Source organism: Ooceraea biroi, chromosome 11 (assembly GCF_003672135.1).
Source record: "Ooceraea biroi isolate clonal line C1 chromosome 11, Obir_v5.4, whole genome shotgun sequence".
NCBI classification, from domain to species: Eukaryota; Metazoa; Arthropoda; class Insecta; order Hymenoptera; family Formicidae; genus Ooceraea; species Ooceraea biroi.
In genome coordinates this window covers 6466312-6487970 of record NC_039516.1, presented here as the reverse complement: position 1 = coordinate 6487970, position 21659 = coordinate 6466312, and the positions used below count along the sequence as shown (strand labels likewise).

General features: G+C 45.5%; 3 protein-coding genes across 5 annotated transcripts in view; 2 read left to right on the top strand and 1 right to left on the bottom strand.

Annotated features, from left to right (window-relative positions):
• The window catches only part of LOC105275910 (myocardin-related transcription factor B), a 65657-nt gene extending 50677 nt beyond the window's left edge, over positions 1–14980 (top strand). The window contains exons 4-13 of the mRNA XM_026973702.1: positions 1972–2037; positions 4815–5111; positions 5314–5690; positions 6002–6298; positions 8031–8171; positions 8393–8576; positions 8660–8959; positions 9112–9725; positions 9832–10347; positions 10467–14980. Coding sequence (XP_026829503.1) covers positions 1972–2037; positions 4815–5111; positions 5314–5690; positions 6002–6298; positions 8031–8171; positions 8393–8576; positions 8660–8959; positions 9112–9725; positions 9832–10347; positions 10467–10784 — 3110 coding nt within the window. The 3' untranslated portion in view covers positions 10785–14980. The remainder of the gene's footprint in view (positions 1–1971; positions 2038–4814; positions 5112–5313; positions 5691–6001; positions 6299–8030; positions 8172–8392; positions 8577–8659; positions 8960–9111; positions 9726–9831; positions 10348–10466) is intronic.
• Positions 14981–15209: 229 nt separating this feature from the next.
• Positions 15210–16767, top strand: LOC105275839 (aprataxin). Its single transcript, XM_011332980.3, has 4 exons — positions 15210–15444; positions 15740–16066; positions 16316–16449; positions 16518–16767. Exons 1-4 carry the CDS (start codon positions 15422–15424, stop codon positions 16676–16678), a joined length of 645 nt encoding a protein of 214 aa, XP_011331282.1. The 5' UTR covers positions 15210–15421; the 3' UTR covers positions 16679–16767.
• Positions 16768–17063: 296 nt separating this feature from the next.
• LOC105275845 (3-phosphoinositide-dependent protein kinase 1) overlaps positions 17064–21659 on the bottom strand; it is a 293477-nt gene continuing 288881 nt past the window's right edge. For all 3 annotated transcript variants that reach the window (XM_011332984.3, XM_011332985.3, XM_011332986.3), the window contains one exon: positions 17064–21485. In XM_011332984.3, the coding sequence (XP_011331286.1) occupies positions 21369–21485 (117 nt within the window). In that variant the 3' untranslated portion in view covers positions 17064–21368. The remainder of the gene's footprint in view (positions 21486–21659) is intronic.

Here is a 21659-nt window from a genome sequence, read left to right as displayed (position 1 = left end):
GTTGTGGATCCGTTGTGGATCCGATCGTGAAAAAAATAAGAATCACAGACGGAATATTCGTGCGCCTCGTTTATGCTCGTTTGCAGTATTCCTTGTTTTATTTGCACCTTAAACGGTAAAAATACATACAAAGCGGTAAAAAGAATAAACAGTGCCCTAATTCACGGCAGGTTTCTCGTCGACCAGATGCACCAGGCGAAAACGCACCGCGTTGCGAAACCAGGAAACATTATTTCAATCCCGAGACGATCCCGCAGCTCGCGGAGACGAAATAAAACGGAACGGGGGGAACAAACGCGAGGGCCAAAGCAGAACCCGCTAGAAAGCAAAAGGAACTGTGAAACGTGGAAGCAGATGCTAACGACCACGATGGTACTGGGTTAGCGAGAGACACACGCAGGACTAAATTCCACGATAATTTCGTCTCGGCACATACTGCTGTTTACGTAAGGAACGCGAGGTATAGGTGCAGTACATCACTCCGAGCGAGTCTCATTTGCGGCATCACGGACAGCTTATCTCATGCCAAAGTACAATCTTGCTCGAATTCGCAGCGACTTATTTCGATTTCGAAATAGTTATAATTTAACCGAGATCATGTGCAACGAACTGTATCACATTCCTTGCGGCAAAGAAAACACGGTTTCCGTCCAACGATTCCATCATCAGTATCTATCATCGCGCCTTGACACACAAGATGTGATCACATTTTTACTAATTGCTAAAATTGCAGAGCTAATTGCCGAAGTTCTGGTGAAGTTTTTCTCTTAAAAGAATTTTACACTTCCTGGACACGTTACAAAGAAATTCTGGCGAACGAGACGAAAGAAATTAGCATTCGAAGGAAGATGTCTATCTCGCGTTTTCGAGATGCGAGAGGAGTCGCGAGAGGATTGCCAATTTAACGTTCGCTGACGAGGCAACCTGAACTCGGTTACGAGTCCAGCAGCAGCGCGCTAAAGTAACAAGTCCCGCCGCGGGATGAGCCATTATACTCAAAGGCAGTGCGCCAGGCGTTTCGCCTGGGACATTGGCTGCTTTGAATTCAGATTGCGCGGCCGTGTGGCCTCTGCGTTTTTGTTCTTCCTCTTTCGCAGGCAATTTATGCAATCTAGCCCGCACCGTACGCGTATTTATAACCGCCGGCCCTTTGTGTGTTAATTTGTGTCCGGGTACCCGATCCTGCAGCAGGAGGACAGCCGCGCGCCTCTTCCTTTGACCTTTGGTCCTCTTCTGCATCCGCAATTTCCGTATTCACGGTGGATAGGTATTAATTGTAGAGGCGACAACCGCACATAATGGAAAATGCGTCACTTCATTAACGAAAAATTTGATACGAAAACTTTATTTTTTGTCCAAGTCACACCTCGAATTTTTATTCGTAGAAAATACTAATCATTTAATTGTACTATTATTATATTATTTATATTATATTATATTATATTATATTATTATATTATTTAATTATATTAAGCACGCGATATTTTTGTAAATAAATAAAGTTTCAACGGGCCAAGTAATTTCTTCTTTAACTACATCCTGCTATGAAGATTTCAACGTATAATCACCGCTGGTCTTTAAAAGAAGCAAAACGACGAGCACGGTATGCACAGGGAAAATAACGCAACAGGAAAAAGCCTCCGCGCGCCGAGTTAGGGGGCGAGCGTGATCGACTTTGATCTCTGTGATTTTTATAGAAGCATCTCGCGCCGTGGCTTGAGATTGCACGGCTGTCGCGACTCCTCCGCGAAAATCCCGCAGAAATCGGAGCGATGCTGTCGAGAGACGGGCGGATTTCACGAGCGGGTTTCTCCCCTCGTGCCTCGCGCCGCTGGTGCAACGTACTCGTTCGAATAAAAGTTCCACGAAGAGGAGAGACTGCTCATTCCCCCCCTCGAATTGGCCCCTAATTTCTTCCCCATAACTAAGGAGGAGCACTTTATGACCGGCGGCTCCCTTTTTCTGTTGCAGCGTTGAAGGTGAAGCTCATGCTGAGGCGACCCATCAATCAGCTGGTTGCGCAAGGCATCATGCCACGTAAGTGTTGATCCGCTTGTTTATTACGTCGTTTATGCATTCTTTTCTTTTCTTCCGCACTGCGGAAAATTGCGCTCGTACGACTCAGGAAGACTGTTAAAATCGCCGATGTTGCGATGCTCGCGATCTCCGTGGCTCTCGTTACAATCGTTAGTGAACATCATACTATCGACTAGTCTCCGCGGTCTTAAAAATATCTTTATTGACGTACGTGGAACCTTCCGATACACGCATGAGTTAATTGTGTAAAAAGTATACGAGGTTGATATCTAGGACACTTCTAAATTACGGTAAATTGCTTCGCAGTAATTAAATGAATTGACAATTATCGGACTGTTTTTGCGAGTTCTAAAGTGGAGCGAATTAACTCGCTTCCGAGTCGATCGAGTCCCTTAATAACTGAATCGATCATCCAGGGAGGGCCGCATGGGTTCTCTTTACGAAAAAGGAACATTAAGTGATTTTCTCTCAGAAAATTATTCCAAGAAATTTTTAAATATGTTGCAATACGAAATGGCCAAGTGATATTTCATCAGTTCTAATTATTTTGTATATATAAAAAATCTTTAATATAAAGAATTACAAGAATTCTTTGGCTGGCTCCCTACGGCCTTCCTGCAGTGAACGGATTCGATCATTATTCTTCGACCAGGAATAAACTAAATTCCCGTTGCATGGCGACATAAATGAAGAAGCAAAAGTAAAGATACTTTCGCTCGGTGAGCTCGTCGTGTTCGTTCCCGAAATCCCCGAAGCGATCAACGGTATAAGAGTCGGCAGTCTAGTTGCCCGGTAGATTTACGACGGGTACCAAATGTTTACCAGAACGAGAGCGCGGGTATCCAGTAATTATTTGGGTCACACCCTGAAATATTGCTCTTGTTACCGTCCGCGCGCCGGCCGCGTTTATAGCACCCGGTATATATCGTCGGGCTGATGAAAATACGCGGTTTGATAGCCCCCGTTCGCCTTCGCATTTACGCGAAGCTGCGTGCTGCATTTCCATACCGCGTGCGATTCATTCACCCGCGATTTCTGTTCTCGGGCTTTAATCTCGTCTCGTGCACACATCCGCACTGGAGCCACTTTCGCAGAAGGCTGGCTATAAATGTTATAAATTCATTTGTACCGAAAAACGATGCGTTTCTGCGAAACCAGTGAAATTTCTCTCTTATCACCAATCATTACTGCTTAATTATTACTTAATCATTTGATTCTGCCGTATAATTCTTCAACAATATATTACTTTAATTTGTGTTTACTTCTACAATTCCACTATTTGAATGATATAGAATTCTCCATATTGCATATGTCATTTATGAATATTATGTAATAAATAAAAGTATGCATAAATGCAGAGGCTTATATTTTGTTGAATACTAAATATTTGTCCACATTATAATTAACGCACTGTGTACATCGAATATCTACGAAATTTGTTACATCCTCTCTCTCTGCAGTGAGATGCATACCAGATCGTATCGTACGAGCCACGTGCATCGCCATACGCGAGTGTAACGAACGAGTACAAATAGACCCGCACGTTTTTTCTCCCATTAAATGTCGTGGAGGAGCCGCATCCTCTTATTTTATTTCCCGAATCTTGAGTTTACTCCAAACCGCGGGAGACGATGTTTATTGCGGCAAATTAACAACATCGCTCAGCAACGATAAGACTGAGATTAGAATAAGCGTCGCAAGGACAGCAGGCGAATCTTGGACTCCGCTGTCGAGTTTCCGACGTCGCACGTCGCGTTCGAAAGGGAACGAAATAACGGCGGTTTCGAAACGAGGAAGCCAGAACGTTCGACGACATGTCCCAGCCGCGATCGCACGGCAGCATGGCGAAAGTTTCAAGTATCGTAAAAAGAAAGAGGTGATATTCGAACGATAAGTCGCATCGTAGATTGGTGATAGCACGATATCTCCGCGCAAGGGGTGCGCTGTCAGAGGAAATTAGGGGTGACGCTGTTCTTCTTCCTCTCTTTTTTTTTCTTACATATCCCTCGTATCTTCGCAAAAGTACCGTAAATTTACCGTAACGAGCCGAAGAGTAATATCCGAGGGGACGTCGCATCTCACGCGGCTACGACGCGCAAGGAAATTATATCCACGATTAATCTCGATGCCGCTAAAAAAAACCCGCGACAGGGAAAGAGCCGCAGGCGTGCCCTGTCCACGACGACACGGCGGATGGAAACTTACGGCGAGCGGTTAAAATACCAGGGCGCCCGTGTATTTTCACATTTCCGTTGCCACATCGGCCGTAGGTGGTACGTACGTGCCTTTTATTCCGCGTAATGACGACGTCCGCGTCTGCATGCGCGACGGAGCAGCATCCTCGTCCGGAAATAGTGGTAGGGACACGTTTCGGGGATCATTTATCCGGCGACTTAATGGTGTTGGGGAATGCGGGAGCAGAGGACGCGTTACGTTGACACCAAAATGGCGCCATGCGGACGCCTTTGAGGGTCATCATCCCGGAAATTGATGTTTGCAGTATGCGCCGCGGCGCGTAATAAAGAAATTGGACATCCGCTTTTTCTTCTGAAGAAAAGAACAATCTGCTCAATCGGATTAGGAAACTTGCGTTCTAAAATTGTGAATGGAAGGCTACGAGAATTTCGTTTTGATTTCTCTCGCGATCGTCGCGCTCACTGATCATCACCTCGGGGAAAACTCTCCAAGCGCAGTATTCTAGAACGTTTAAAATTAATCGCTCCACAGAGAGCAAAGACAATACATGGAGACAAGAGTGTTTTTCCTTGCCCACGTAGCGTTGAAGACGCCACCGGCGTTCCATGAGCAACGGAAACAGTTGGAGCGGGCGAAGACCGGCGATTTGCTAAAGGCGAAGATCCAGCAGAGACCAGGCAGAGACGAGCTGGTCCGACAGCACATCCTCGAGGATGTGGGTCACGTGGATCCGAGCCTGGCTGAGCGACAGCGGATGCTGAAGAAGGCCAGGCTGGCCGATCAGCTCAACGATCAGCTCAGTCACCGACCCGGGCCGCTCGAGCTCATTCAGAAGAACATTCTTCATACTGAAGAGCCCATCGAAAGGGCGGTCAAAGGTATATATCGATTCTAAAATCAATTCATAAATAATTATGATGTAAATAAGTATGCAATTTGTCTAGAAAATAGTATGATATTAATTAATTGCATTATTTTATTAGAAAAAAATAATTCAAATTTGAGTTTCGTGATTTTGAGATATATTCTCTCGATGTATTTTACCATTGTCATTTTACATGATTAAATTCTGCCCTCTAGAGGGTCACATTCCCTTCAAAGCCACTTGCGAGGGGCAAGTGACGAAACCCCAACATCCGGACCACTACATCACCTTCGAGGATGACTCCCAGAGCTCGGAGGGCGCGCCTTCGCCGCAATTGGAGTCGCGATCGTCGGACGTGCTGGAGACCGCGGCAGCCTCTGCGGGCATCGTCACGGTCTCCCTCAGCATACCGACGACCGGCGGCGCCGTCGTGGTCTCTTCGACGTCTCCCGTCTTTCAGCAAACCTCCACGGAGTCGACGATACAGACCTTCGCTGAGCTCTGCAACACCGTCGTAGGCACGCAGCAGCAACAGCAGCAACAGAGTCAACACCAACAGACTCAGCAAGGACAGCAACACACATCCACGCAGGTAAGTAGACAGTAACAGCAACGACGATAGATTGGGAACCCTTCTTTTCATAGTGACTTGCGCCACATGGTGTATAAAATTTTTCATCTCTCGTAACTGACAAAGAAATCGGACCAAGTTTTTCAAGAGTCTAGTCGCTGAACGAAAGCGCCGATCGGGCACAACGAAGATTAATCGCGACAATGATACTGTCATTTAGAAGGTTGTCGACAATTACGTCGATGGCGACCGATACCGCGTGTATGTTGTGGAAGTTCGAAAAACCACGAAATGACCTCTCTTTCTCCCTCTCTTTCTTTCTCTATCAATAGGCAAGCCAGACGACGAATGGCCCTTCGACGACCCTCCTACCATTGGCGCCGGCGCCAAGCCCGATGTCCCTGGGGTCGACGACGTCCAGCCTGAGCCCTCTGTCCAACATCTCGATAGCGTCGCCCCCAGCACCGCCGCCGGCGGCGATCACCCCGCGGCTCCAGCCGAGCCCGATAGCCACCGCGGCCGCTACCACGTGCCAAAGGAGCGACGCCCCCGGTAAGGACAAGAACAGAAAGAAGTCGAAGACCAAGAGCCAGCCGAAGACCCGCACGATCAAGTTCCACGAGTACAAAGTAAGTTCGCTTTCGATTTATTGTGTCAACATTTTCGGCGAGAGACGAGAACGACCGACGTCATCCTTGTGTGACTTGCACGAACGAGTGCTCCGATACGAGTGGTCCGTCGTTTTTCTTTTATCGTCGACTTGCAGAATGATACCGTTCGTTCTCATGCGGAGGTATCGATTTTATTGCGCGGGGTATTATGTCCTCGAGATGATCATTCAAGCGCGATCAAGATTATTAAGGCTGAAATCCTGACATCACTGTTCTCCATCTCTTTAAGCGCACAATTAATGTTGTGTAATGTGAGGCTCGATTACTGATCAAGAAACACGTACACTGCTTTTGCAATGCACGCGATTATTAAATGTTAATTTACATCATTAATTATTTATAGCAACATATTATTAAAATAGAATTGATGTATGCTTTTGCGCTCCAATTTGAATAATTAATTTTCACATTTCCATTTCATTTTGATATGTCATACAAATTGTTCCAAGATATCTTTCCAATAATTGAATCAACATACAAAATAAACATCAAGAATTGTTATAATAGAGCATTAAATAATAACTAGAATACATACAACTTTCCATCCACATAATATCACAATTCCTACTAATATATGAAAACTGGAAAAAATCAGCAAATTACTCTTCGACATAAATTCGCGGTGGTCCCAAGATCTCATCGAAAATTCTTCGATCGTCCTCGGGGCACCGAGTCTGATAAACGGGCGAGGCGCGCATCGCACGAGGTGCAAAGTACCCTTCGATCCGAGGCACTGCCAAAGTGTATACAGAGGCGCGCGATAATTATCGTGTACTCCCGAGACCGCGCCGGGTGGCATTACAAACTAGTTCCTATGGCGAAGTATGCGCGTCGGCCGGTGTGGGCTAACGGAGGACCGCGTTTCGGCGTGGCAAAAAGACGAGACGAGCAAAAAGGTTGACGCGAGAGCAAGAAAAGGAAGAGAAGGAAGAGAAGGAGGTGGTGCGGCCGAGAAAGAAGCAGGCGAGGTAAAAACGAGCACGGAGCGCGGACCGTGAATCTCGGCTGCCGCGGGTCCACGGCGGAGAAGCAGGCCCTCGAACCCGGAGGAGCTTCGGAGGGAGATCGTATCGGGTGATTAACTCTCGCGATCTTGCAAGAGGGGGAAGGGGGTGGGAGGGAGAGTGAGAGAGAGAGGGGCCCGGGGCCCACCTCGTTAGCCCTGAGTAATTCGAGCGCTAATTGCACCTAAGAGCGAGGAAGCCAGGGAGCGGCGGGGTCCTCCTACCCTGGGACCCCGATAGGCGGCTGTGCCGAGCCCGAGAGGAGCGGACGTGCCGAACCGCGCCGGGGCCCGAACGCAGTGGTCCAAAACACCGGAGCAACGGCGTGGCAGCGGTGTGAAAGCGAGCCAGGAATGGGCGTGCAAATGAGGGCGCAGAAAACATCTTGATGTATCATTTATCACTCCGGAGCGCGGCCTGAACCGGAGCTACGTCACCTACCTTACCTTCCTTCACCTCCTCTTCATCGTGATGCACCGGGCGCCAGACGGTGATGTCAGGAAATATATCTCAAATCTGTTCAACACGGATCATGAGCAGCGTTACGTAAAGCGAGATGCACAAAAGCAGAGCTTATTATTCGGCTTGTGAATCGTCGCGTATGCTGCTATCGCGCAAATACGAATGACGCGTTATGCGCTCTCTCACTTGCATTTTCTCTGCGATTTACGCAATTCCTGTCACAGGGTCCGCCAAACGCGCAAAAGACGCCAGTGTCGTCCAGCTCTTCCGGTCTCGGCGCCACGCCACCCGGCGAGACCAGTTACGAGTTGCTCCTGCAGCAGCAGCAGCTGTTTCTCCAATGGCAGCTGGAATGGCAACACAAGGTATCGAAGCGATACAACAATTTTTCACAGAAGATTACACATCTTCTAATATCTATTTCAAATATTTCGAGCAGAAGATTGCAATCAATATTTTATTTCTCAAAAGACTTATTGCACATAATTTCTCAAATTCATAATATTGATTGAATCAAAGTTTAATATAAATGTTTCGTTAATAAAGAAACAGAAATTAAAAACTTTATATTTCTTTTTTTACTCAGTATCCACAGATTATCTTGCCGGCAGCGCAGAAGCCACAATCGTTCGCGAGCAGCGGTGCGAGCGATGCTGGTAGCATAAGCGGGAGCAGCGCGAACGCTGCCAGCCCGGCTCCATCGAACTCCTCGAACAATCCCTCGGAGCAGCCACCGTTGAGGCCTTTGGTCAAATTAGAAGACATGAAAGGTACGTCAGAGTTATCACATTACGAACACACAAAGTTTATCGCGTAAAGCAGACAATAATGGTTCCACGCATCGCGTTTGCAGTGAGCGACCTCAAGGTGGAACTGAAACGACGGAACTTGCCGGTATCGGGCTCGAAACCGCAGCTGATCGAGCGACTGAAGCCCTTCACGGAGTCGTCCACCAACAACTCGACCTGCAACTCGAACGGGCCGCACGTTACTCACATGGGCCACATCCTGATGGACACGCCCGGCCCGATGGCGACGGACGAGTCGAGTTCTCAGGCCAAGAGTCCATGCTCCATCGTGAAGGACGAGCCAAACAGCCCGCGTACAGCTTCGCCTCACAGCAGCGAGCACGACGACCCATTGAGCCCGCCAGGTAAAACGTCTTCCCGATATCTCCTCGTAAGATTCCGCACCGTGTTGAGGTGTCCGATACACGCGCGAGAGAGGCGACGGGACTTTCGAGCGAGGCCGTTGATTCGAAAGACGGCGCACGTGGGTGTTTTTACGACGCAGTTCGTGTTTCAGGAGATGATATCATCAAGGTGCAGAGGAAACGGATAGAGGAGTTGCAGCGCGAGCTGTACAAGTCGCAGCAACAGCTCCAGCAGATCCGCCAGACGCAGCCAGCTACGGTGCGCGCCGAGAAGCTGGTGCTTCAGCAACACATACAGAACAAGATGCAGCAACAACAGCTGGCGCTGCACTTGCAACAGCTTCAGCATTTGCAGCAGCAGCAGCAGCAACAACAACAACAGCAACAGACTCAACAACAGACGCAACAGCAGCCGCAACACGCTACGATCCAGCAACTCAACGCGAAAGCGAGTCTCGCGGCCTTCCTGCAGGCACAGCCGAATAACGCGACCGCCATTCTTGATTCCGCGACTTTGACCGCGATTAACAATAAGAAGAATCAGTCCAAGAACAACGCCACTGTACAGATATCGCCCACAGCGATCGTTTTAAACCTGGCAAAGCCGACGAAACTGAATGGTTCGCTGTTCGGTGCCCTCGTAGCGCAGGCGCAAGCTCAGCAACAGCAGCAGCAGCAACAAACGACTACGACCGCTGCAACCACTACTACGGAGGACAGTAAGCCGTCACCACCGCAGTACGATGAAGCTGCGAAATTGCTGAAAGTGAGTACGATGATCGTTCGCCTTTCTTGATGTCGTATTTCAAAATGAGGATGATTTAAGCTGTCAATGTTATATTTTAATAATTTTATGCGTTCCAAACGCGCAGGTTAAGATTGAGCCGGTCCAGAAGAGTCACATAAAGAGCCAGTCAGTCGACGATGTGCTGGAAATTCTCATTAAGAATGGCGAGCTGCCACCAAGTGCTGCGCAAGATCCAGCTACGCCCACCACTCCGAACCGGCAGTTGCAGCAAAATCTGGTCTTTACCGCACCGGCGGACAGTCCAACGCCATCGTTGGTCTTCGCAGCCGCCAGTCCGATCAGTCCAATCAGTCCGATACCAATGGAAGTGTCGCAAAGCGGTTGCTCGAGCCCGTCAACGCCAGCACCGCCACCGCCACCGCCGTTACCGTTAACAACGTTCTCCATTCAGTTACCCAGTGCTCTGCAGCAACTGCAGCAGCAGGAGGAGATCTCGTCATTCAGTACAGATCTCTTGAACTCCGAGAGCGAGCTGGATGCCGCGATGTTGCTCAGTCCTCAATCGGCGCAGCAGGCATCTCCGGACCCCCAGCCGCCGCAAGAAGTTACCTCCTCGGATAATGCAAATCTAGATCTCAAAGTATGTAGAACTGGCGTCAAAATCAAGCCTGACGTGATTGTATAATCGAGAAGCAAATTGTTTTCAAGCTAGCTTTTATTCCGATTAAGTAACACGGTTATAAACTCCATCTCCTTCAGGAACTGGGACTAGACTTGGAAACGTTGGACCCGATGGACTTCGGCCAGCTGGACTGCGACATGCCAATGGACATGGACGATCCCGATTGGCTGGACTCCCTGATGCCCCAATCGCCGCCAGCATCCACGACGCTGTCGTCGTCCAATCAGCAGTCCACCACACCGTCGATCGGTCTCTCGTCCGCTACGGATATCTACGATCCGCTTTTAGGTAGCAGTCAATACTCCTTTGATCTCTTTAACATGGAGGACTCGGACTTCAAGATGTCATCCGATCTGTCTCCCATGACGTGGGACAAGGTGGACTTCGCGACCTAGCCCGAAATACTCTCTCGCAATTCGGCGTTGTGTACTTAATCCTCGGCAGGTAAAACGAAAACTATCTACTCGAAGGAGACAGAGGAGCTACCCGGTGCGTTTTTACAACCGTCTCGCGACACTCCCGCTCCCGATGCGTTTCATGATCGGGTTTCATATCGACGTTACATCCAACGTGTACTTACACGCGTGCATCGAGACGAAAAGCGAATCTCGATAGCGCGAATCTGCTACTAACAAACACCGGTAGCGCAATCGTGCGCGACGCGTAATCGTAATTAACAATTATTAAGAACGAGAAGAACACGGTACCACGGACCAGTCCTCACAGTGTTTGACGCGCGTGTCATCGTTCGCGCGTTCTTCGGTCTTCCTCGATCAACGAACGCTAAATTGTCGTTCTTTCGGTCGATACGACCGATCGTGTTCCGCTGAGAGATCCACCCGCCCTTGTTCGATAAGTACTCGCGATTCTTGGTCTCTTCGTGAATTTTGCGCATCCCCGCGAATTAAGATCCTCGATCGTACGACGCTCGAGCGCGCGCTCGATCGGGAACGACGAGACAAAAAGAACGACGGCGAATTTTCCGGGACCGAAAAATCAACTGCGACACTTTCAAAATTCTCCAAAGAGTCAGCTAACGACACGTTTTTCTAAGCTAGTTTTTACTGTCCAGTCGTGTGTTGCTTGAGTTTTAATAACCGCGAGAAAATAGCGTGTGTGTATCCAAGGTAAGGAGACGAGAAACACTGCGTATATGACCTTCTCGGATAATACATCCCCTTTCCCCCGCCTCACCGTCACCCTCCTCTTCTCGTACACACCGTAATGAAGCAATCGTAGCATAACCGTATAATTATACATACTTACAGAATCTAATATAATACAATAACGCTAATTATCGTGTAAAGGTATCATATATACATATATGCATAATGTGTAAAAAAATATATACTTCTACATGCGCCTGACGTCTGCGAGTCGAGTACGTTTCGGATACGCGAGTTCGAGGACCTTCCAGCGCAGCTATACATATTTTCTAAGCCACAGAGCATGTGATGTTAGGAATTATTGCGTACTTTAATCATTATAAGATATAAAGACCGAGAGAAAGAGAGATCATGGGAAACGGCTGCACGCGAGCGAGCTGCACTTACTATGCGCCGGGATCGGTTGCTGCGGCGCGGTCCTTCGGCTTCTTTCCCCCCGCGATTACTAATCCTTTCGTTGTTTTATGACATTCCATGTTTCCAAACTATTATGAACATACGAACAAATAAGAGAAGATCGAAAGCCACGCGTGTCGCGAGCCGCAACCGTCACGCACGTCGCACGTGCGATCGCTACGTGAATCGAGGATCCTGTATCGGAGTGTTTTTCGTCGAGCGAGGGTGTCCTTTCGAATTTTGTCTCCGAAATGGTGTCGCCGTGCATTTTCTCCGACGTTTTCTTCGCAGACCAAGCGGCTTCGCGTGTCGACGTAACGACGAAGGACCGCGCCGCCAAGCTCGGTAAAACGAGAGAGGAGGAAAGCGTGTGCGTGAACGTGTGAAAGACGCGAGCATGTTTCGAAAACCGCGGGTGCTTGCCTGAGAGCGTAAGGGAGCCTCGAATTAATTGTAACGAGGAGGAACTGCAATATTTTAGATAAATCATTGTCCGAGTAGCATAAAAATTGCAAACGTGAGAAAAGAATTCAAGGAAAAATTATATTCCGAATTATTGAGAAATCCTTTCTATTTGGGATCTACTATGTAAGATTCCAAAAAATGTTTTACCTAAAATGATTATTGATATTTCCCAACGATTTTTTACTAAATGTCTTCTTAACATTCTGTGAAGATATTGTTACAAAGAGCTCTAGATTCTCTTACATGACTGCGTGTGTCGACGTTTATGGACAGCGATGGTGCTAATTGAAACCCCAATATGCAGCGATCGACTCTCCCCGTAATCGCGGTTGTTTCTTCTAAGAAATCCTTTTGCAACGTTCCGAATTTTTTCTCGCGACCAACGTGCCTCGAAGTGTCGATTTTCTCGGCGAGCTTTCTAGTTCCACGCGGGACTGGTGTTATTTACGATTAAGAAAATAGGCAGAGAGAGAGATAGATAGAGCGAGAGAGAATGCGTTGAATGTGTATTGTTGAATTTGAATTAGAGAAACTTAGCGAGCTCTGCGTTTCCGCAGTTTCACATTTGCGAAACGGCACATTGGACCGCCCGCTCATCATTTCCCCCGCCCGCATCCACCAGAGAAGCAACAAAAGAAAAATAATGCAACATTCCAAACATATTCACGCTCTCCACGGAAAATCCTGAAGACCTCGAGGTACTGCCATGTTCCGTGCGCGCGAGATATCCTGACAGAGAGAAAAAAAAGAACCTGAAAGGAGTCCGACAGAGACGAGGAATGCGAACGCGCGTCGCGTCGCACCGTCGAATTCGTCGAGACACGCGCGGAAAGTAATTAAGCCGAAACTCGATGCATTTAATTAAAGAAACCAGTTTGCGCCTTCTCCTCCGTCTGTTCTCCGCCGTCTTGACTTTTAAAGCCGAAAAAACGTTTTGACAAGCGTCGCTTCCGCAAATCCTGTGAATTTCGTAACTTTGCGAATAATTGCTCGGCAAAGGGATCGACAAAGCAATCTTTTTTTAGATGCTTCATGAGCATAACATCGATTGATGCTCGAAAGTATCATTTTCTTCGTAGCAAAATAGCTCTCAAGCTACTGATCGATCCATCAAGTGCTGTCGATTTATCGTTAAGACCGACCGCTTTGCAATCGCGTTTTATTAACATTTTGCATTTAAAGTTATAGCTTCCAAATCGCTTTCCGTCGTTGTCCGGAGCTCTTAATCCCATATTGTTCCACCGAGTATCTCGGAAAATGCATGCACTGAATTTTTATTTCCTCGCGCTTTAGATGCGCCATTTGTAATAATATAATAATACGTAGATGAAATATTTAAGAGCAAATCTTCTTTTATATAACCTTAGGAAATCTGACTTCTTGATGTAAATTTTTTATTGTTTTTATATTCTCTTAGGACTTTCTAAATTTACATGCTGAAATCGATACGTGTATGGACATCAAAGTCTGGATAAAAGTATTGAAAAATAATTGACAATTAACTCTTAAAGACGATAAAACGTGATCTGAAAACTCAAACGATCTCTGTCATGACCGACGGGCGGAACATGGCATCGGGGTGAGAAACGAAGGTGCCAAAAAGAGTGTCCCTTGCCACTAGTTTTACCTAGAGAATTGTCACCAGTGTCACCATTCGTTGCCATGACAATAAAGGTTTTAATAAAGGTTTCTATAAAATACTGTATATATAATATCAGATAATATCAGAATGAGAGAGAAAATTGATGAGAGAAAATTCGAGAGAGCGTGTGCGTGTGTGTGCTTGAATGGAAGGAAAAAAAAGGAGGAGAGTGCGTTTCGCGGTGAGCTTGTAACGAATTTACTTAGGATAATCGACGGGCGATTGTGGCACGAGAGAGAGAAGAAAAACAGATTGCCATAAAACCGCGCGTCCTATCTCATCGAATTCGCGTCGCAGCGGGCACCACGCTGCTCGGCGTTGCAAACGCAACGCGTGACCATTTCGATTTCGAGTCGTTCATCGCGTGATTCTGCGGATGATTGACCGATCTGTCAGGCTGTGCGAATCTGGTAGTCTGTCGCGTGTGCGTCTGTCTGCGGTGCGGAGTATGCGTGTATGCGAACAATGAATGAGTCTTTGTAACTCGCGAGATCCAGCGAGGACGAAGTGAACGCTTTAAGCAAGTGGGCGCTTGAGCGAGGTGTGAAGCGCGTAAAAAAGCAATCGCATCTATACATATATACATACAGAGCTTCGTCGAGGCGACGATGTTGTGGCGAATTGCGCGTGAGATTGCATCGAGAGGGTAGCGAAAGGGGGATGCAGTAACATCGCACGTGAACACACATTTTGTATTGCGCATTGCGAGGAAGTGGTATTATATATATATATATATATATATATATATATATAAAAGTTTTTTGTTATTAAGTATCATTGAATTTATTGTAATGATGTATTCTTAAGTAACGGTCAAGTAATTATTGCTAGAGAGAGTGTTATTTATTTTTATTTGTTGCGAATTTATCGATATTGCCTTCCACATTTGAGTAAAATAAATAAATATGAAGTTATTCGCTAAGGCCCCGGAGACGTCTCCTCTTCCCTCCATCTTCTTCCACATTATGCCATACTCGGAATATACTTTATATCCTGAATAAAGTACGTTGTCGCACATTTAATAATAAATGTAACTGGCCGATCGTTGACAAATGCAATTGCGAAACATTAAGAAATGCAGTATATTTGTAGGTCAATTTATTTTTCGCGCCAAACGTAAAGCGTGTTCCTATTGGTAGATTCTGAACTCCATATCGTGACTGCGGACTTCATTGCGGACTTCATTCAACGATCAGTTGCACGCGTTTTCGTCGGATGTTTCGTTCTGTCTGATTTCGTTAAATTGGTGTCCTCAATTCGCGCGTTTTTTATTGTCATCAATTGTTTAACTCGAGAAATATTCACACATGCGGTCAGAATGTAAAATGCAGAATTCAACATGACTCGACAGAAGCTGTAGATTATGACTAACCTCTCGGTAAACCGGTAAGTACCACATTGCTAATCATTGTTTAGGTATAAATGACAGTTTTGCCGTTATTTGATTTAATGTACGTGAATTTCTAAATAATTTGACAAGTTGACACTGAAAAGTATGACTGTGCTATAATTATGCGATAATTTCTATGGTGTATTATTTGCAATATGTGGAAATTAAATTGTTTACAAAAGCACAATTATTATAGATTTTTGTTAATTTGCTGATCAATAAATCAATCATCTTCCATTTTTTAAAATAATGTAGATATACATTATCCATAATTTTATCTTCCAAACGTAGGTGTTTCACGATAGTTACAAATAAAATCAAAACTCCGATAATGAAACGCAAAATGAATTCAACTACGAGTAAACCAGCGAGCAAACAATATCATTGGTCGGCTGGTTTGCTCGATACGATGAAGGATCCCGAGAGTAAGGTCAAAGAAGACGATATGATAGTTGTCATTAAGGACAAATATCCTAAAGCTGAGTTTCATTATTTGGTTTTACCAAAAGAAGATATTCTCTCTATATGGCATGTCAAGAGCAACCATCAGAATTTATTAATGCATATGCACGATGTTGCTCGCGATCTTGTTGAACAACACGCGGATCACGAATTTATGTAAGTGTCAGATAGAAATAAATAAATAATAACGTTAACTTATAGCTGCACTGAGAGGAAGAATCGGAGTTAAGTAATATTTAATATTAATATTTAATAATAGTAATATTTAAGATATTAAAATTGTCAAGTGCATCATTGCATTTTACACTTTCACTTTTGCGAATTTTTACTTTTGATGTCCGTGTAACTATTTATTCAATCAGAATTCTAAAATTTCTCGCGATAGTACTTACGATCATCTTGTAGTATAGGCTACCATGCAATGCCAAGCATGCAGAGGCTGCACTTGCATGTAATAAGCACGGATTTTAATAGTCCTTGCCTGAAAACCAAGTATCACTGGAACTCATTCACAACGCCGTTCTTCCTACATTCGTCAGGTTTGAATCGATATAATACGTTAGCAGTTTCATAATTGTATCGGACACAAACGCAAATTGGATTTTAGATGTATGCCGTCAGTTACGCGAGGCAGGCGAGATCAAGAAAGTCTCCACGGCGGACAGTAAAGCTTATCTGGACACAAAATTGAAATGCCACAAGTGTTCGGAGCAGCCGAGGAATATGCCGGAATTGAAGAGACACTTATCGACTCACGTTAAAAAATAATGATAAAACCGGATGTATAAAAGCGCACGTATTAAATTATTTGTGTATGATGATATATTAGAATAAATTGCATTGTTTTGTACTCTCGACTCATTGATAGATCTTTAAAAAACTTCCACAAGAAACATTTTTTAATATAATGCACGATGCTGCGTTACGAGATTGAGTAATCTTTTTTTCGCTGCTTCCGTCACTGGTAGTATTAATTCGAAAGCGTCGTCAACAAATTAAAGGTAGCAGTTGCAGTTACCTTTAACACAAGCTTTTCTAATAAAAATCCTGATGCGACTTTGCGGAACGTTATACGAGCGTCGTAATATTTGAGTGTGTTTGAGAGGGAAATAATCTCAATAACAAAATTTTTGAGCAACCATTGCAGGTTTTCTAATTTTATCAATTCAGGAACTTTATTGTCACACTGTGTGTATAGAAAACAAAAATAATTACATAAATGATTAAATAAGCGTTTTCGTTCGCGAAAGAACTTTTTGATAAAAAAGAGCCAAGACTATTGCACTCATCCAATAAATTACTCCTTTAGAGAATTATATAGAGAGATTTTCGTACTTACATAACATTGCGTAACTTATATTAACTATATTACATAATATATTATATAACAACAAGACGAACACGATACGATGCACTGAAGGAACATTTTGGGATAAGGCGTTTTTGCAGGGTGAATCGAGAACACAGATTTATGCGATATTTCGGAAAATTTACTATAAATAAATTTGACGGTATCCTCTCTTAATAGATCTTGGCGCTTATGATATCAATTACGTGCTAACTATTTACAAAGTCTTCTCATCAGTTGCGTGTCCGTGTATATTTATGGTGTGTGTGTGTGTGTGTGTTGTGTGCGAGTGAATGTCGTGTGTTATGCTTAATCTGTATACATTTAATAATACTGCAATTAATAGTTGAAGCGTTTCTGCTGTATCGAAACAGTAGGCATCTGAAATGTTCGCAAGGCCTTGCTGTTATTGCTTGCGTGTCTCGCAGATACGTAAACGTCTCGCGATGGTATAGAGGTGTTCCGATTCTTAAGTATTCGTCTCCACGAGATATAACACATTCTCCTAGTCTAGTCGAATTAACTATTTTCTCTTAGTGAACATAGGCGCCTCGCCGTGCGTCCATACGGATCGCGTATTCGATTATCTTACTGTATGATACAAGGTGAGAGGGTGAGTCGAAGCCGCACGCTTCCGAAGGGCGACGGAAACCCCGAAAGAAGCGGGGTTCTGCGAGCAGACTCATCCGCCTCCTCGCGCCCTTCTCTCGAAAGATCGATGTGGCATCGGCGGGGAGCGCGCGTTCCCATCTGAGAGTTTGCAACGCCTGCATAAAACGTAGGACCTGCAAAGTCTGCCGCGATGGAAACGACGCGCGGGCGCGCGCACACACATGCGATCCGTTCTCCCTATCTCGTATGTGTAGAAAAGTAAAACAGGAAAGAGACTCTGACGTGTGTGAGGTACGAGATATCGGCGATCGGATTGTAGCACATACTTTCTCTCTTTCTTCCTCTCCCTCTCCGTTTTTCACTCTGTCTGTCTGTCTGTCTCTCTCTCTCTCTCTCTCTTTATCCGAGAATGAAGCGCAATGTCGACGTATTACGATATTTACATTATACTCGGAAATATATTATATCTGTCCCTACGTTCGAAAAAATATATTATATATTTCGACTTCGCGCGGTATGAACCAAAATTCCGCGACGACACGGGCGCTTCGTTTGCGGCAGAGAGATTACACGTTGTGATATCGAGACGCGATCCGCCTGCAACTTTGAACCAGGAACTAACACTCTCCCTCGCGATCGGTTTTCACGAAAAAGAAGAGGAAAAAGAAGAAGAAGAAGAGGAACTCGGCCGGAATGTCAGCAACGGCTACTCCCGCGTTTGCCGCGAATCTCGTCCGCCCGCACCGTGCACGACCTGCCAAAAGCGGTCATTTTGACGAAGTCGCTGGGCAGCGAGGACAATGCCGATCCGTAAGAGAACGGATCACCATTTTTTCGAACATCGCGCGGCAGAAACGCGCAGCAGTCACCGCGACAGCCCGGCCATCCCTCCCCCCCGTAATACCCTGTTTACGTCTTATGCGTTTACGCAGAGAGATAGAAAGAAAGAGAGAAAGGGGGAGAAAGAGTAAAAGAGATTTGTCGTTATAGCGGAATCGCGAACGAGCCGTGCCGAGAATCAACGAAGCTTAAGCCTAAACGCGGTTTCAACTTACGAGTGTCTATACAGTGTTTCGTTCCCTACCTACTATTCACATTCTCCATAAATATATGTATATATATAATATTCTCTACCTATCTATGTATATATATATTATTTGCATATGTGTATAGTAACTATATACAAGTATTGTACACGATCGGACTACGGCTCGCTCGTGCGATGTCACGGTGTCGAATCGCGTCTCGATTATTCTCGATATTTCCGTCCCATTCAACGCGGCAGTACGTATTTACAATACAACGCGTATACCTAAAAAAAAAAACAGCTAGCTCTAACGACAATAGTTTATGTGTAATATAGAATATATATATAATATATGTATATGTACGCAGTAACACGCAGTTAACAACGCAGCGCAGTGGTGACAATAGTAATAAGATAATAGTATATAGTAGGAGTAGTAGTATAGTAGCGATAATGATATAAATAGTAAATATAAGTCGCAGTGGTGGTAGCGATAGTAACTAGTCTGTAATCTCTACACGAACGGTGCCGCGGTCCTCGCGTAGCGCGCGGTACTTGGGGGGGTGGGGGAGGGGACGAACAAAAACGAAATTAATAATAAATAATTCGAGGCAAGAGTAACGTGGTGCGCGGAAATAAATTAACGAAACGCGAGGCCGTTCCATCGAGTAATCTAACTTACACGTATATGCGAGGAAAAGGAAATGAATACTCGTAATATGCTCGTGCACATCGACTGTGGCAGTCTCGTGCGAGCGAGCAATAATAATCGCGATGTCTCGTCGCTAAACGCTAGAAATCATACGTTAATAATCGCACTAACAACAACGACATAACCGATACATACACTAACTGAATTTTACTAGCGTCCCTTAAATTTACGTGAAAGTCTATATTGCTATCTAGAGTCCTTCCTCAGGCGTGTAGTCTTTTGCGGGAGGGAGAACAAAGTCCATCTCATTTCCCCGTTTTCTCCACCGCTCTTTCGTCTCTTTGTACAAACGAACGTGCGAAAACGAAAAACAAGCAAGCAAGCACCGATCGATCCCTCAATAATTTTCATCTAGTCAACCGATCGCACGCTCGAGTCCGCGAGGGCCAGACGACGAGAAGTTGGAACTTAAGCGGAAATGCAAGTACGCCGTGGCAAGACAACGATAATCTTTTCTTCTACTTACGTATCTACTATGTTACAAGGTGCCTTTACGCAGCCTGCTCTTCGCAGAAATGCGCCTTGATATTTACATACATTTACTCACGGATGATGATACGCGGGGGGAAGTTACCGGAGCACGAATGAAGGTGGGAATTTGGATGAGCGCGAAGAAATACTATGTGTGTGTGCACACCGCGAAGAGGGCAAAGATCGTCCGCGGAATGTCGCGAGATTCCAGGGAATCTTTTTTTTCCAGGCAACGTAAAATTGTTTCGTTAAAGCTGCACGGTGACTCGTTATCTTTCCACTGCGTCTTTCGTTCTCCTCTCACTTTTTTCTCTTTTTGGCTAATCTTGACTAAAAAATTGACATCTAAATTCGCGGCGACGTGGACATGTGTGTGTGTGTGTGTGTGTACACACACACACACACACACACGCTGAAGTCGCGCGCGATTTTTAATTCCATGTCTAAATGTCACGTCCAGCATTTGTCACACGTGACGTCATGAATTCGACTATGCTTGGGAATAATATATTACGATGTAACACCGTGTGACGCGTGTTAAAGCGATCAAGGGAGCGTCTCTCGTGCAAGAAAAACCATCTTTTTCCATCTTGAAAACCGGATTCTGGATTGCTGGATTTTGTTTTCTTTTTCGTCTATTTCGTTTTTTGTTTTTTTCCGAGAGCAAATTTCGCGCGTGGAAATTTAATCGTGTGCGGGGGATTCGGATTGCGCATCGCAGGAATCGTAAACATCAGGAATTTGCATGATCTCACGCGAACTCTTTATTCCACCTCTTCTTCTTCGGACGACCTCGATCGCACGAAACGCGTTACGCCACACGGCGAGAGCGGGACGCTGCAAATACGCCCGGCGAAAAGCCTTGGCTAAAAATTTCTCTAAATCCTCCTCCGTCCTCCTCGTGCACGCGCACGCGACTTCATACGCGTCCGTGCGCGCGCGTCGTGCGGTTCTCGCGCGATGACTGATGCGATTTCTCTTCTAAGAGGGTCGACAAATAAATAGCAAACGTAAATGAGACAATGATCGCCGCACGACGACGGAAGTGGCGACTCGGAATTCTTGCCTAACGAATTTTCACCTAAACTGTACAAGAACGCACGCGCGTTTCGTCACGCGATGGGAGTCTACTAATCTAGTCCTTTTTACAATGGGCTATGCGTTGGGGCGAATGAATCGCGATTCGCCGTCCCTTCTCGTCGGGACCGGTTGTTAACGATCGCCACTCGCGGACTTTACCACTGTTTTACGTTGTCTTTTGAATTCTCTCTCGAACCACTACGTGGATTTAAGAGGTGGTCGTCGTCTCCTGCAGGCCGTAACAGTGGACTCGGGTCTCCTCGATAGCCTTGCACCACTCTAATGCGTATCCCTCGGGATCTTCGAGGTAGTATGTCCTGTTTGGCTGTAAGCAGAAGATAAATAGATGTTTACAGATATGGCAATCTCCTTCCGATAAAATGTATAGAAAATTAATTTGCGGCAAAAAAAACGCGTATTCTCAGTTGAAAAGATAAAAATACATCGAATCTCTGATAATACTTGGCGATCACTTCAACCGTAATGTTTCATAAGAAAA